Raw genomic sequence first — 16,785 nt, forward strand, 5'->3', positions numbered from 1 at the left:
GTTCACATGGGAATACACAGACACAAAACACCCACAACCATCTGAAAATTAGGCTCCTTTGTCCTGATGTACAGACATAAGTATGGCAAGAATAGGCAAGCAGATCAATGCGAGTCATACTGAAATAGGCCAGACACAAGCCACTTGTTCTCCCTCGTTCATAAAGCTAGAGTCAGTTTCGTAGAAGAGCTCATGGGAACCGTGATCATTAACGACTCAAGGGCAACGGGAAGCAGCAATGGGATGAAGGCAAATAAGAGTTACCAAAACACCGGTAGGAGGGGTTAATCCTGGTTTTGACAGCACAGCGGGCTAACCATTGGTTAATAAGATCTGTGACAGTCTGCAAACTGAAGAGGGAGAAATCTACTATCTACAAAGAACCGTTCATGTGAGGATGTGGACGCACACTGCAGGCATGTATCAAATGACCATAAAGATGTGCTCACAGGTGCACACACACTCACACACACACACACACACTGCAGGCATGTATCAAATGACCATAAAGATGTGCTCACAGGTGCACACACACACACACACACGTGTGTGTGTGTGCGAGCAATCACCCCTTTGCCTTCTCCAGACCCATTAGCTAATCCAGCGTCAGGGGACTTCTGGCTGAAGTACGCAGTGAACTCTAGGGCAGAACCAGTGATGGCTTACAGAGGCAAACCCCATATGCTCAACAAGCAGCACCCCTAGAAAGCACTAGAAGGCCCTAAGTGACACTGGCTTTGTGCCCCCATCTTGATCATCAGTACGATCATCCCACTCGTTAAACACACTGATATCGTAGGCGGCAACACAAAAAGGGTCAAAAGAAAACGGAAACATGAGAAATAAAGCCGAAATACCTTGCTTTTAGCTAATTCCTTTTCCAAGCTGCATTTTTCTTTGGCTACCTCCTTTTCTGTTTTGTTGACCTGCCCAGGTGAGAAAAAGAGGTGGACAGGTGTTTAGAAGACACGGGGCCTACAATAGCAGATGACAGCATCCTACAGGTCAGTTAGTACCTACACCGCAGAGGTAGCACGTCCTCTCAGAAAGGGGTCAACGGCATGTCTAGGAGGTGGAGCAGACTTCTGCATGCCAGCTCCCGCTGCTTTCCACCCAACTAGAAGACAGTCTGGAAACTAGAAGACAGTCTGGGACTTTTAACTCTCACCCTCCCGTTTCCTTCCGAGATATGGTCTTTTTAAGTTTGACCCCGTGACCAACAGGAGGACTGGAAGCTAGCAGTTCACACTACTGCTGCTGGAGGAGCACACGGTACTGTTTGGCAAAGGCTACTTTACATGCTGAAGAATGCACACGCGTTAATGGGCAACTCAGAGCACTGGAGCTCAGCTTGACTCCTGCTCTCGCTTCTGCAGTAGATACAGCTGTGAATCACCATTCTATACCTGCCCAGGAGGGGAGTCTGCTCCCACCCCTGCTGCTCCTCACCCAGGAGGGAGTCTGCTCCCCTCCTCCCTCTGCTCCTCACCTAGGAGGGAGTCTGCTCCCCTCCTCCCTCTGCTCCTCACCTAGGAGGGAGTCTGCTCCCCTCCTCCCTCTGCTCCTCACCTAGGGGGGAGTCTGCTCCCCACCTCTCTGTACCTCACCTAGGGGGGAGTCTGCTCCCCACCTCCTGCTGCTCCTCACCTAGGAGGGGGAGTCTGTCCTGCCTTCTGCTGTTCCTCACCTAGGAGGGAGTCTGCTCCCCACCTCCCTCTGCTCCTCACCTAGGAGGGAGTCTGCTCCCCTCCTCTCTGTACCTCACCTAGGGGGGGAGTCTGCTCCCCACCTCCTGCTGAAACCTTTCATTCTTCTCTAGCAGAGACTTCTTCTCTTGCATTGATGCTTCCAACTCGCCCCGCAGTCTCGCAATGGTTGATTCCAGAAGTTCTTTCTGTACCATTGTCCTCTTCTCGGCCTCCTTTGCTTTCTGGAGACACTGACCGTGCTCAAGGATCAAATGGTCTCTGGAAGAAGAGAATGAAGGGCCATCAAGTCCTGCTGGCCCAGAGGATAAATCTCCTTAAGACCCCTGTCTGCCAACAGTTCCCACAGTGTTCTAGCTCCTCAAGGTTGGCTCAGAGAGGTGAGCTTAGATATTCCCGCTAAGGACAAGAAGCAGAAACGAGGACCGAAAGGCGCATGTGGCGCTGGCTGGCTTACAGGTGTGTCTGGAGCTGGGCTTTATCATTCTGGACGGTTTGGAGTTCGCCGGTGATGCTGGCGTGGGCTGCGTCTAAAAGCAGATTTTGCTCCTGAAATGTCTCTGTGATCACCTTCTGCTCCACCTGAGAGAGAAGTAAAAGCTGAGATGCCATTTGACCGGTAATGTTCAGAGTCACAGTTCAAAGACACTGTGCCCACTCCAAGACTTGCCTCTTTTCACAAACGAAGACTTTGATAAGATAGTTTGAGAACCCGGCCCTCTCTTTGGCTACAGTTCTGTTATTTTAGGGGGTCTACCAAACAAAGATGAAGACGTATTTACCAGCCCCGAAAATATGTTGTGAAACTATAAATGTCAATATAGTTTCAAAAATGAAATCTACATTAAAATACCTCAGCATCTTAAAATTTTTTTCTTACTTTAAAATATGGAACAATATAAACATCTATACATATCAGATGAAAATATCTTTCCATCTCTATCTTCTTCCTTCCGAATAGCGTCAGTTTGTTGGGAAAGCTGTTTTGGGCAGTTGGTGTGAACTCTCTGAGGCTCGCTCTTGTGCTGCACTAAGGGGACTCGTAGTTATTTGGTGCCTTTCTCTGGTTTACCATTTTCTAATTAGCAACACTTCTACCCACAATCCATAATAGTTTTGCAAGCCTTGAATGCATTAGTAATTACCTTTAATTAATTATTTTTATTTAACCTTTTATTGGAAAAATAAGGATAAAGATGTAGCAGCTATAATAATCAGGGACTGTAACATATGTAAAATCCTTAATATCATACTTGTTTATGTAAAGAAAGTAAGCAAACCAACATACACATTCTCTCTCTCTCTCTCTCTCTCTCTCTCTCTCTCTCTCACACACACACACACACACACACACAAGCTACTACTACTTAGCATCCAAGGACCAGAATTTGAAAATTTTGTGTTTTGATTAGGATGACCAAGTTTCGTGGTGAAAGGTAATCTTAACAAAGAAGCAGAATTTCAAATAGCTGGGGTCAATGTCAAGAATATTCTTAGAATACTATAAAAAAAATAGAACGTCACCGATGTTTGGGGGGGAAAATAAGCCTTGAGAGTCAGTTTTAAATGTATACCATCCTTAGGGGCTATAGAGACGGCTAAGTGATAAGAGGACCCAGGTGTGGCTCCCAGACACCTACACAGTGGCTCACTACCACCCACAACTCCAGTGTGAGGGAATCTCATGCTCTCTGCTGAAATCCTCGGCCACCAGGCAAGCACACAGAGCGCATACAGACACACATGCAAGCCAAACACTCACACACACAAAATAGCTTAGTCTAAAAACTTCTTTTAAAACTACACATCATTATTACGCAAATACTAGAACAGATAAAGTCTTTTCCTAAAATCATGGACTTTTAGGAATAAAGCGTTAAACACCACAGAACTGCAACGCCTTTGCAAATCAGCCCTTTGCAAAAAGGAAGAAACTACTAATCAAAGAATAACAACTGGGCCACAATGGCAGCCTGCAACCCAGAACTCTGTAGCCTGAGGCAGAAGGATTAAAAACTCGAGACCGGTCTGATGGGCTCATAGGAAGATCCTGCTGGAACCATCCATCAGACAAAACAAGGGAAGGAAAGGAGTGCTGGCCTACGCTGTAATTCTGGCATCCTGGAGGGAGAACCAGTCAAGGTCTTCTTAGCTCGGACTGAACTTGAGGCCAGATAAATGAGACCATCGTGAGTGTCGGAAGGATACCTGCAGAATAGCATGGTGTTCAGCAACAATCCTGGCATTTTCCAGCTTTACAATCTGAAGCATGCTGCTTAGCTCTGAACACTTTCTGGAGAGCTGGTCATTCAAAACCTAAGGCAGCAAAGACAGCAAGACATAAGCCTTTCTAATACTCCACTTATATATTCTCTAATGATTTCACAGTAACCCGCTGAGCCTAACTTAGCTAACACATCATCAGTTGATATTTCATTAGTTTGAAAACTACTTTCAAAGACACCCCTGTGAGTTACTGATCATGGAAGACCCAGAGAGAGCGAGAACAACACCGGCTATTGCCTCTGTCCTTTGTTGCCCACCATAACAAAACAATAGGATCCTATTGCTAAAGACGCTGCTCACTTGGGACGTAGGACACAGCAAAACCAACCGTGAACTGAACAGAAAACTCTCTCTCTGCTAGCTGGCTTTCATAGTGCCAGGAGGGGCTAAGCAGCCAGCTAGGAAAGCAAAGGTCAGTGGCTTTCCCAGCACTGAATCTCGACTGCTACAATACGGACCTGCTAGCGGGATATGCCTGCTGATGCGACTGGGCCATAGCTGCGAAGGAAGTGACCGACTGTTTCCTGATTGGATAAGTCTGCTCTATGGGAGGGATTTCAGGCCTGGAACTATAAGCCTGGTTTAAAGTTCCTGAAGGGGAAATAATGGGCCCTAGGAGGAAACCCACTGTTGTTTTGCTAAAATGCTCATGCGATCAATTACATTCTAAATATTTAGGTTTAGACCCACAGGCTTGTGCTGCTCTCGACGGTCCGGGAAGCTTGTGTTTGCAGCCACTGGCAGGTAATGAAGAGAATGGTAACTTAAAGTACCAAGTATAAGTGACTGCGAGCGCTAGGCTGTCAATCTCTATCGACCTCCCACAGCTTCCAGACCTCTGCGGAAGAGGGAAGGGGCGAATGTAAGGGCCAGCAGGGGATGCGGAGGAAAAGGTGTGAAGTGCCGACCTCAGCACAGGGCATGGCCATCGCCCAGCTCAGCAGAGGTGCCGTAGCATCCGCACATCAGCTGCTCAAGATGGAGGCAGTCGGGAGCAACCAAAAGTTGGTGGTACTGGAGGAGGACCATCAGGCCTTTGGGGGTGCGGCTGCTGCTAGCTGGGGTGGGAGCGCAAGGAGAACTGGTGGGAGGGGCTGACTGGTAGGGGCGGGGCCCAGAAGGAGGGCTAAGGAGGGCGGAGTGGTCCTGTACCAAGCCACTGACTTTAGTACCGGCACTCCTGAGGCATTGGCATTTCTCTCCCCTCACAATTCTGAATACAAGTCAAAGAGAGCACTCTAAGAACGGACTCTCAGCGCCAGTGTCCAGCTGACAACCCAGAAAAATCATCCCCAGAATTTTATCATCAACCCTGAGAACCACTTACCCAGTAACACAAAATATTCTTCTCACCACCAATGACAGTACTTATAAAAGCAAAGCACAGGTTTTCATCTCACAAGATTAATCCTTCAGAACACAACAACCCCCCCCCTGCATCCTACCAGGAGTTAATGATCTCTTACATCAAAATTTACATATTTTTTCCAGGGTCTGGATTAGTCTTGGGGCTTTAAGCACGTAAATGACTTGCCCCACACTGTGCAATACCTCTGCCCCAGTTCCAGACACCCAGATTCTCCTGACTGTAGAGTGTGGGCCCACAGGTGAGCACCGACATATCTGGCTGCGGATTGTGTGCTCTAGTAAAAATAAATCTCGGGCGATGGTGGTACACGCCTTAAATCCCAGCACTCAGGAGGCAGAGGCAGGCGGATCTCTGTGAGTTCGAGACCAGCCTGGTCTACAGAGCTAGTTCCAGGACAGGCTCCAAAGCCACAGAGAAACCCTGTCTCAAAAAACCGAAAAAAAAAAAAAATCTCACCACAGATAAGGACAGGTAAAAAAAAAAAAAAAAAAACCCGCTAATGTGTTCATAACCAAATTCCCTAAACCCTAGCAAAACAAAGAACAAGAAGGAAAAACCTCCTCTGCCACTTTGCTGGCTGAGTTAGCAGACCTTTCTGGGTGCCAGCTACCTTAGCTTCAAATGATGCGTCACAGTTGCCAGGCCTTAGTGCACTGGTGAGGGTTATAACGTTAGGAGTACAAGGTGCTTAGAGCTGGGCCCAGAATGTGAGAGGGCTTCAGCGAGAGTTCACTTGAGTGTAGAAACAGTAGTGACTGTTTTATAAAGTGACTGTTTTATATTCTTTTCATTCTATTCCATTTTACTGTTAAGGCACAGCGGCACAGTGACCCTAACGCCATGGAATCAAATTGTGCCCACGGGAAAGTGATCTCAGTTGCTGAGCAGTAAAATAAGAGCGCCTGTGTGCATACTGTCGTCAATATTCGCTCACGTACAGACACAAAGCATAAGTTAAATTTAGATGCAACACATTACAGAAAACGATCATGCATGCACAAATCCCAACCCCAAATCCAACAAGCATTTTTATGTTCCTGCTGTGCTAGGTGATACGGATCATACTGAAAAACTTCAGTCTACAGTCCTTGCTATGGAGCTCCTTAGACCTGCACTGCAGAGGGCAGGGAAATCCGATGGTTAATCTTGTCCAGATGTTTAGGGTCCCCATGGAAACAGACCTCTACACATGTCTGTGGGAGATCTTCTGGAGGAAGTTAACTGAGACCCACATGAGGTGTGTCTGACACCACTGCATGGGCTGAGGTTCTGGAGTGGGTAAGAGGAGAAGGCAGATGCAGTGTGACCTAGAGCTTCTGTGGTCATGACCTCCCACCCAAAATGTAGTTATTTGATAATGGTTCATAGATGAAGCTGATCTAACAGAAATAGAAAGCTAGGTGAAAGAGATTATATGAATTTATATAACCAAGATTTATCATGGTTCCTTAATAAAACAAATTAACCTCTGAGAGAGAGAGAGAGAGAGAGAGAGAGAGAGAGAGAGAGAGAGAGAGAGAGAAAGAGAGGCGAAGATTCACCTGTGCCTTTTCTGACGCATCTCGGAGGGACAGCATCTCGGATTTCAAGTATGAGTTCTCATCACGCTCCTTCTTCAGACACACTTGTGTACTCTGTGGAAGAACGAAAGGGGTTGTTCTCTTGTACACACGGGCAGGATACTGTGCGCATCGCTGTGTGCGCGCAGGTGCGCAGAGACGTTCCAACAGCCAAGGTGTCCTTCAGAATCTTGCTCAACTCAAAATTGCCTAAATTTCCATGGCTCGGGTATTTTGATTTTTGTGTATTTCAGAACACTGAAGCTGTTGCTTTCTATCCTGCGTAACACGGATTAATGTTTACTTCCCCACGTGAAACTCATCACGAAATAAATACATAATTCCATAGAAAATGTATGAGAAGAAAAAATTACTCTATTAAAGAAAATATCCAGACGGGTGGTGGTGGCGCACGCCTTTAATCCCAGCACTCGGGAGGCAGAGGCAGGCGGATCTCTGTGAGTTCGAGACCAGCCTGGACTACAATAGCTAGTTCCAGGACAGGCTCCAAAAAGCTATGGAGAAACTCTGTCTTGAAAAATAAAAAAAGAAAAAAAGAAAAAAAGAAAAGAAAATATCCTTTTGTTTCTTAAAATTATTTCTTTTATTCTTTGAGATTATAATTACATCATTTTCCTTCCCCTTTTCCTCCCTCCAAACCTGCCCATATACCCTTCCTTGTTCATTTTCAAATTTATGGCCTCTTTTTAAATTAATTATTACATATATATGTATATATTGATATACATATATCGTTTTGTTTTAAAATCTCTGTGTTATGCTAACAAATGCTGGTACATACAGATAATGTAATATTATTTAACACTAAAATTAAGCTATCAAGACATAAAAACATACAAAGGAAATTTAAATATTTATTAAGCTGAAGAAGCCGATCTAAAATGCTATATTTATAATCCCAGTTATATGATATTCTGAGGAGGGTAGATCAATGGTTAATAAGGTTGGGAAGAAGAGGATTGAATATGTCTGCAATTCAGAGGACTTTAGGGAAGTGACTCACTCCCTAAATCCAAGGAATGAACCCTAATGTGCATTACTGACTTGATTAAAATAGACACCAATGTTGCTTCATCTAGAGCAGTCCTGTGTTCTAGTGGGGGACGCTGACAGCAAGGGAGGCTGTACATGCTAAGAAGTGGTGGGCTGGAGAGATGGCTTGGTGGTTAAGAGCATTGCCTGCCCTTCCAATGGTCCTGAGTTCAGTTCCCAGTAACCACATGGTGGCTCACAGCCATCTGTAATGAGATCTGGTGCCCTCTTCTGGCCAGCAGGCATACACGCAGACAGAATACTGAGAATACTGTATACATAATAAATAGATTAAAAAAAAGAAGTAGAGGGTACATAGGAAATCTATATACTTTATGTTCTGTGTGGTGGGGAGTGTAAAATCACTAAAAGTTATGATTTATTTTTAAAGAATTCATTAAATAGAATTTCGCATTAGGATTCTGACTAGAAAAAAATGACTAAACCTATTCCCTAACTACTCACGTATATTCTTATATCAAGCAGGTTCTCTCCGAGAATACTTACATCATATACACATTTTTATCACCCGTAAGACTTTGTGATTCCAGAGCAGCACATTCAAATACGTTTAAAAGTTGAGATGTCGTCACCGATAACCTCAGGGTGGAGAAGGGGAACACCTGCGCTGATGAACAGAACTAGTTCTCGCTGAGGGTGGGGAAGGGGGAGAGAGGGGCGGGGTGACTGGAGATCCCTAAGAGGGAAGGGCAGGGTGTAGCTTTTTCTTCTCCTGAGAAAACTGCTTCTCGGTTTTTCAGAAGCAGGAAGGTGAACATCGCACAACGCGGGGTGGAAGGGCAACAGAAAACCTCTCCCAAATGGGAGCAGAGACTACCCCAAAAATCTCACAAGATATAAAGGCATTTTTCTCTAACTGTAGGCAAAATGAAGTTCACTATGCTGCCCGACTTTGAGAGTGTGGGTCAGTAGTATTCGGTGCACTCACAGGGTTGGCAACCACCAACTACAACACTGTGTTTGTTATAGTTCACAACCCTGTTTTAGAAATTAATTTGCAATTGGCAAAACCCACAAAAGTCTCATTATTTTATCTTTTGAAGACAAGATAACGTGCATACGAGGACCACTTAGTTCCTCGCACACAGTACTGCCTGAATACACAGCTTATTTAAAGGAACCCTTTTTCCTAAGGCTCTTTGAGGAATCAGAAGCCTATTTCCTAGCACTAGAGAAGGACTGTGGCTTAATAAAGAGAGAGACCTCCTCCGTCTCCCGCCACAGGAACACATACCTTATTCTCTTCAACCAGCTTGCAGATGAGGTTATCTCTGGAAACTGAAAACAAAGTCCACATGGTGAGAAGGAGACACAGCCCCGGAAACCGCACAGCGTCCTCCCTACACGCTGCTCGCTCTCTCTCGTCCGTGTTTGCAGAGACAGCAACAACACATGCATCTGATTATTCTCATAGGCTAGGGGCTAAAACACACAACTGGCAACACAGCACTCCTGCAATCTCAGCATCTGGGAGACTGAGGCAGGGGGTCATGAGTTCAGGGCCAGCCTGCGTTACGTGACAAACTTGTCTTTAAAGAGCTAAAATTAATCGGGGATTAAGTAAACTTAAAAAGAGCCTGGTCCACAGTTACTTCTAATGATAAATAAGGTCACACTTTATTCAATGCATAGATTATTCTGGGTGGGATATAACCCAAACATTTTTGTTAAATTACTCAAGATTTAATAAAATGAGGGACATACACATAAAACAGTAGCAACTATTTCCCTCCCGGCAATGACAGTGAAAACAGAGAAGAAAGAACAGACTCATGGAAAAGAGAGAAAAGCAGACTGCGAGACGGGGTGAGCATGCGGAGAGCAGACAAGGCCAGCAGGGCAGATGCTGGATTTCAGCAACCTAAGGACTGCAGGACTGCGGGCAAGGAGCAGACTTGGGAGACAGAGCAAAAAGAACGAATGGGCATGGGCATTTCCTGATGCTCTGAGTGTCTGCCGGGCAGCCGACTGCAGGTGTTGGGCTGACAGAGGACAGTGGTTCAGAGCTCTGGAGGGACTTGAGGGTTGGGTGGGAAACCACTCACAGGGTGTAACTGGAGCCAGGGGAGCAGACAGCTGGGACACCATGTTATAGTACTTGTCACATACTCGGGGGAAGGAAAATGGGGCAATGGTTTGGCAGTGCATATCAGCAACAAAAAATACATTTGACATTAATGTTTTGACTTTGCAGAAAATTTTAGAGCTATATTAGTGCTGTTATATTTAAATTTTAAAGCCAGGCAATCACAAAGCATGTCTAAACTCCTACTTTGCATAGGATTTATCTCACAGAAACCGTTTTCTACAAATGTGAGTCCATGACTCACTAAGTTCTAATTTAAAATGTGTGAAAAATGAAGAGAGATAAATGTGATCTGTTCTGAAGATACGCCCCAAGTCTGAACACAGGGAGAATGTCTATCTTCAGAGAATAGTTATTTGTTATATATTGTTTACTGTTAATGTGCTTTTCTATTTTTAATACATCGAAGAAAATAGAAAAATCTCTTTTCTTTAACCTGGCCATATAACTAGCCGAACCTTCAAGTGGTAAAACCGCAGAGTCAATATATTGAACACACAGTTGGTATTCGGTTAGGCTCCGCTTCCTTCATGCTATCCTGACTTACTGTGTTTAATCTCTATGTAGTGGTCCTCCACATATACTTTATAGAATCAAAAAAATAAATAAACCATTAATCTAAGCAACAAAAAAGCCTACTGCAGAGAGAGCTCAAGCAGAAGGGCCAGCACTTCGGCTCCCGCTACTTTGTGTGGAGCGGGTCTGTGAGCGCCGTCTCCAGAGCGTTTTACTGTGAGTAACAGGGATATTTTCCTACTCACTAACAAAGCTGTAGTATAGTGAAAATGAGATCCCGGGGAAGAACGTGAAATGGAACACGAACATGCGCAGGTGTGCAATCCGAAGACAGAAGGTTTATCTAGAGCACTGCCAGCGAGCGCCTACACCGTGGTGGTTCGCTTGGCAGCCCTAAGCAAAGGTGGCTGGCAGCTGTAGGAAGGCGTTGTCAGGTTTACTCTTCTGATGGAGCTTTCTGTCTCATGCAGATAGCAAACCAGAGGAAATGCTCAGCTTACAATGAGAAGACACAGGGTTAAGCTTTTCTTCTCTAGCTGTCCTGAGGTCATGGGAGCTCAAGGACTCTAGACCAGTTGGGGAGGTTGCAGGGGACCAAACTAGGCCCTCTGCATGTGGGTGACCAGGATCTATCCCTGGTGCATGAGCTGGCTTTTTGGAACCTATTCCTTATGGTGGGATGCCTTGCTCAGCCTTGATGCCAGGGGGAGGGGCTTGGTCCTGCCTCAACTCAACGTGCCAGGCTTTGTTAATTACCCTTTCTGAGGAGTGGAGGGGGCACAGTCCTATAATCTTAGGATGTGTAAGGCTTAGACAAGAAGATAGCAAATCCAAGGTAAACTTGGGTAACTCAGAGAGATGCTATCTCAGCAAACACACACACAAACAAACCAAACCAAAGAGGGGCCGAAGAGGAGCAATGTCAAAGAAAGAGTTTGCCTAGTACAAGTGAGGCCCTACCCAATCTCGTACCACATACACAGAAAATTAAGGTCAGAAAGGAGCCCAGCAATTTTTCATTCTGTATTGCAGGAAGCACCACCAACCCTGGCCAGCTACAGAATTCAGGCTGTTAGGAGTCTTTGCGTACTTAGATCGGACTTGAGCTGCGAGGTGGCCGTCTCCAACTCTCCATTCTTGCTCTGCTCCTGCGCCAGCAGTTCTTGGGTGGTCTGTACAGAGCTACGGAGGGCGGAGCAGCTCTGCTGCAAACTGTGCACCTGAAGTTGCGTAAGAAAAACTATTTCTGTAAGGCAACACATGACCTGATACAACATAGGAAGGGAGAAGCTTCAACCTGGCATCACTGAGAGGAACGGGACGTGCCTGGGTGTCCCAGCTCAAATCTCAGCAGACCACGGCTTCTTACTTTGAGTGCCGGCCAATAGAGCATCCTAGTCCACTTAGACACAGCAGCTGCTAGCCATAGGGTGCTCGGAGCAAGAGAAGAATTGCTCCTTTAGTTCTGTCTACAATTAACTAATTTTGACTTGGATGGGCTCTTTCATAAATTCCTTTAGTAAACAGACTCATTTCTATGCTTCAGCTGTGAAGTACGGTTATTGGTAAAAATAAAAAAGATTATGCATTCAAATAATAAATACTAAAATGTGAATTTAAAGTATCTTCAACACAAAGGTACTTCAAATAAGTACAGTGAAGGCAAAAATATCATGTTAATATGAATCTGACACCCGAAAGCAGAAACATAGATATGTTCCTGCTATTTTACTTATTTGTTTCAAAGGTTAGTTCCATTTAGTCTTTCCTTTCTAACCAGATCAGACACATACAGCATTAGCTAAGACAGCAGCTTCCACAACCAATGCCCATAGCAGAACTGTATGGTAGGGGAGGCTACTGTAGCAATAGAATTCACCGCTATAAAACCTGAGACAGACTCGCGTCTCTGGGCCTTGGCTTTCTCACTCACGAATTAAGACCGTGCAGAGACTTTCTTATCTTAAAGACTGCGGTAAGAAGGCCAGCGGGTTACTAAGGAAACGGCCCCATCAATCCAGAGGAAATAGACAACCCATGCTCTCAGGGGAAGAAGCCCAGTGCTCCCTTCTGGGTTTCGGTCCTCTCACAAGCAAGGAAAGCAAACCTCTACCTGCTTCCGCTCTGCATCCACCGCAGACCCCAATTCTTGGATTTTGAGTAGCATGGATGACGCAGACTTCTCAAGAGACTCCCGGAAGTGCTTCTCCTGAGCCAGTTGTCTCCTGAGCTAAAGGGCAACGCTGCGGTTAGGAAGACCGATGGACTCCGCTCCAGCAAACACAGATGCGACCACCGTAGCAGTTTACCAGATACGCTCCCATCCCCACGCCTGCACAGCGCTTTGAAACATGCTCGTCGGTCCCTAAAAATGAAGCCAAGTCTGTTGGCCTCAACTTCCTGCTGCTGAAGTCTGTTGAAGGAACTGGGGGTCAAGAACCACTGGTAACTTACAAGCAGCATGCACACTAGAAATGGCAGCGCCTGGCAGGTCACAAGGACAAGCGTCATGGAAGTACCCAAGTGACTGGGGTCTGTTGGTGACGTTTTAGATAAAACACCAAGATTGCTATCTATAAAAGACATTTTTAATTATACCTCATCAATATTAAAAGTTTCACTCTCTGAAAGATGTTGATAAGAAAATGAAAAGAAACTAGAGACTGGCAGAGAAGGTTTTTATAAATAAGGCATATTTTGATAGAGGACTAATATCCTCTCAGTCTTTTATATGTCACTGTAACAAAAGATCTGAGGCTATAGAATGTATAAAGCACTGAGGTTATTTAGCTCACGCTTTTGGTTTTAGTTGTTGTTTGTTTAAGATTTGAGGGCTCTATCTGCGTGTATGCCTTTATGCCAGAAGAGGGCATCAGGTCCCCCTATAGATGGCTGTGAGCCACCATGAGGTTGCTGGGAATTGAACTCAGGTCCTCTGGAAGAGCATCCAGTGCTCTTAACTGCTGATCATCTCTCTAAGCCCTAGCTCAAAGTTTTAGGAGCTAAAGTTCAAGACTGGACAACAACATATGTTCAGTTCTGGGGAGGACTTGGTGACGGAAGCAACAGACTGGTGACATCACATGGGCAAGACAAGAAGGCACACGTTCGTGGAGCAGGCTTACTCCACGTTCATAGGAACTAACCGGGGTTCTATGGAGACTATATGAACCCCTTTCAGGGGAGACTATCCTCAGCGGACCAGGCTTACTCCATGTTCATAGAACTAACTGGGGTTCTATGGAAACTATATGAACCCCTTTCAGGGGAGACTATCCTCAGCGAATTAGCACTTTCCGCCACGTCCCCATCTCTTAGAGGTCTGACCACAGTTTAAGACCTCTGGAGATTCAGCCATTAGCACACGAATCTTCACAGTGTACCTTCAATCAGACCCAAAACATACAAAGTGACAACCTCAAAGCTAAGAAGACTCAGTTATGAGAAAATAATCTAAAATGTACTTCACCAATGGGGATGTGACATTCCTCTCCAACACCCTGCTGCCGCCCTAGTCATGGAGATCCTGAGCTATGGGTCCCCAGGACCAGTCCCTTCACACGCTCAAGCAGGCCACAGATGGGGTAGATATTGGGGTGTGCCTACTCCAAGCCCCGGATGTGTGACTGGATGGCAGCTAAGTTGGTCAGTCCCTGGACCACTCCTGCTGGGCTCACTCCTCTCAGACGAGGGACAGGTAACCGAGGTTGGCACAGTCTCGGCAGCAACATGGCCCTCAGACTCGAACACAGCCACAGGTGGTGACCCAGAACCCAGGCGACCGTGGTGGCAACACAGGCCAGAGCCATCATCGTAGACTCCAGCCTCTGCACGCCCACGGACCCAGACATGATCTTCAGAACAGCCGGGGCCCGGATGCCACCATGGCCCTGGGGAGCAGTGCAAGCCAGGAAGTGGAAATCTTACGTCCACACAACCTGTAAGACACCGGATGCTCCTTGATAGGGAATGGATGAGGAAACTGTGCTGCACAGTTCACCACTGTTCACCAGTGAGAAGGTATGCATTGCCAGTCTCGGGAAGACATGAGCGAAGTTTAAATGTACAGTTCAAAGGATGCTCTCGACTCTTCTCAACTCTACCCAAACCGTATACACAATGCTCGCTAAAGGGCTCTCAGAAGGGGCGAGTTGGTGTTTAGCACAGGGCATCTTTAGGGCAGTGAAACTACTGTGCTCGATCCTGGAGCGGTGGATACAAGGCAAGACACACTCGTCAAAGTGCACAGAAGTCTACAGTGCAGAGAGTGAGTTCTAAAGCATGACACACTCGTCAAAGTCCACAGACCTCTACACGCAGAGTGAGTTCTAATGTATGACACACTCGTCAAAGTCCACAGAAATCTACAGTGCAGAGAGTGAGTTCTAATGTATGACACACTCGTCAAAGTCCACAGACCTCTACACGCAGAGAGTGAGTTCTAATGTATGACACACTCATCAAAGTGCACAGACCTCTACACGCAGAGTGAGTTCTAATGTATGACACACTCGTCAAAGTCCACAGAAATCTACAGTGCAGAGAGTGAGTTCTAATGTATGACACATTCGTCAAAGTCCACAGACCTCTACAGTGCAGAGAGTGAGTTCTAATGTATGACACACTCGTCAAAGTCCACAGACCTCTACACGCAGAGAGTGAGTTCTAATGTATGACACACTCGTCAAAGTCCACAAAGTCTACAGTGCACAGAGTAAGTTCTAGTGTAAACCATGGGCTCTAATTGATACGTCATCAGTATCATTTCATAAACGGTGGCCAAGATACCTCAGTAATGTAATGTTAGAAAAACCTGAGAGCTTAGAGAGTGGGCATATACTTTCTGCATAATTTTTCTATCTATCAAAAATGCAGGGTTAGGGCTTCTCCTGAACCTCGAAATGTTTTTTTTTTATTCCAGTTTTTTTTTTTAGTATAAACAGTGGGTTTTTTATTATTATCATGTATTAAAGAAGAACAAAATCATGCCATTTTCAAGAAAATGGATGGAACTGGAGATAATCATATTAAACCAAACAAACCCAAAGAAAGTCAAATATCCCATGTTTTCCCCATGCCATGACCAATTTTTATCTGAGTTCTGAGACTTTTAACTCATTCCTCGTCTTTGCTCAGCAAGTGTTTGGACCCAGTAAGCTATCTTTTTTTCTTACTTGGTACTCTTCTATTTTATTTTTAGCATTTTTAATTATTATTAAATTTCTTTTTTAAACCATCTTTTCTCATTTTACATACCTACCCCAGTTCCCACTCTCTCCCCTTCTCCCACCGTCCCCGAACCGCAGCCAGTTTCGTGGCAGCTCTAACACGTGAGAGTATCTTTAAGCACCTGAAGGCAGATACCCTTGCATGAGGCATGTTTTAAGGGCTCATACAATGATGTTTCCGTTTTCTTTTCGTTCTTTGCACTTTATTGATTTCCCCTTGCAACCCCAACACCACTTCAACATCTCCCGTCTTTTCTCTTACCTCTTGAATTTTCAGGTTCATTTTACGCTTTGTGGTCTTTAGCTCCTCCTCAATAACAGCTGCATTCGTCTACAAAGAGAAGGAGGAAAGGTCTAATACCTGAGATGACAGGAAGAAACTGTCTTAGTGTGTCGAGTCAAACTCCGTCTTTTTCCCCTGGAAGCTTATAAGTGCTATTTTTTATTTTATTGCATGTGTGTGCAAAAATAAAACGTGTGTACATATGTATGTATGTGTGTGTACATGTGCATATATGTATGCATATGCATGTGGAGGCCAGAAGGGATAACGGGTGTCTGTTGGATTACACTCTGCCCCATGCATTTAGTAAGGGCCTCTCACCTGAACTCAGCCATCTTTGAAACTGCCAGCTAATCAAGCCGAAGATCCTGCTCCTGCCGTCTCAGTGTCAGGGCTGCCTGACTTGCTTGGGAATCGTGTAGATCCGTGGGATCCTAACTCCAGTCATAACAACTGGACAGCCCTACGTCTATGTTTTCAAGATCTATTTTTATGTGTGTGAGTATTTGACCTGTATGTACATATCGGTACCATGTACATATCTGATGCCCACAGAGGCCAGAAGAGGGTGCTGGGTTCCCTAGAACTGGAGTTAACAGACATTGTGAGCTGCCATGTGTGTGCTGGGAACCAAACCCGAGTCCTGTGCAAAAGCAACAAGTGCCCTTAACCGTGTGT

At 45.4% G+C, this 16,785-nt stretch overlaps 1 protein-coding gene across 2 annotated transcripts in view; it reads right to left on the minus strand.

The window, feature by feature from the left end:
- Positions 1–16,785, minus strand: part of Ccdc150 (coiled-coil domain containing 150) — a 66,146-nt gene that overhangs the window by 36,078 nt on the left and 13,283 nt on the right. For both annotated transcript variants that reach the window (XM_050159400.1, XM_050159399.1), the window contains exons 5-13: positions 16,087–16,155; positions 12,710–12,826; positions 11,687–11,816; positions 9,229–9,272; positions 6,903–6,995; positions 3,915–4,022; positions 2,164–2,288; positions 1,790–1,967; positions 858–926 (exon numbers count right to left, since the gene is read on the minus strand). In XM_050159400.1, the coding sequence (XP_050015357.1) occupies positions 858–926; positions 1,790–1,967; positions 2,164–2,288; positions 3,915–4,022; positions 6,903–6,995; positions 9,229–9,272; positions 11,687–11,816; positions 12,710–12,826; positions 16,087–16,155 (933 nt within the window). The remainder of the gene's footprint in view (positions 1–857; positions 927–1,789; positions 1,968–2,163; positions 2,289–3,914; positions 4,023–6,902; positions 6,996–9,228; positions 9,273–11,686; positions 11,817–12,709; positions 12,827–16,086; positions 16,156–16,785) is intronic.

Source organism: Alexandromys fortis, unplaced genomic scaffold, assembly GCF_014885135.2.
Source record: "Alexandromys fortis isolate MF-2015 unplaced genomic scaffold, M_Fortis_MF-2015_v1.1 scaffold_65, whole genome shotgun sequence".
NCBI classification, from domain to species: Eukaryota; Metazoa; Chordata; class Mammalia; order Rodentia; family Cricetidae; genus Alexandromys; species Alexandromys fortis.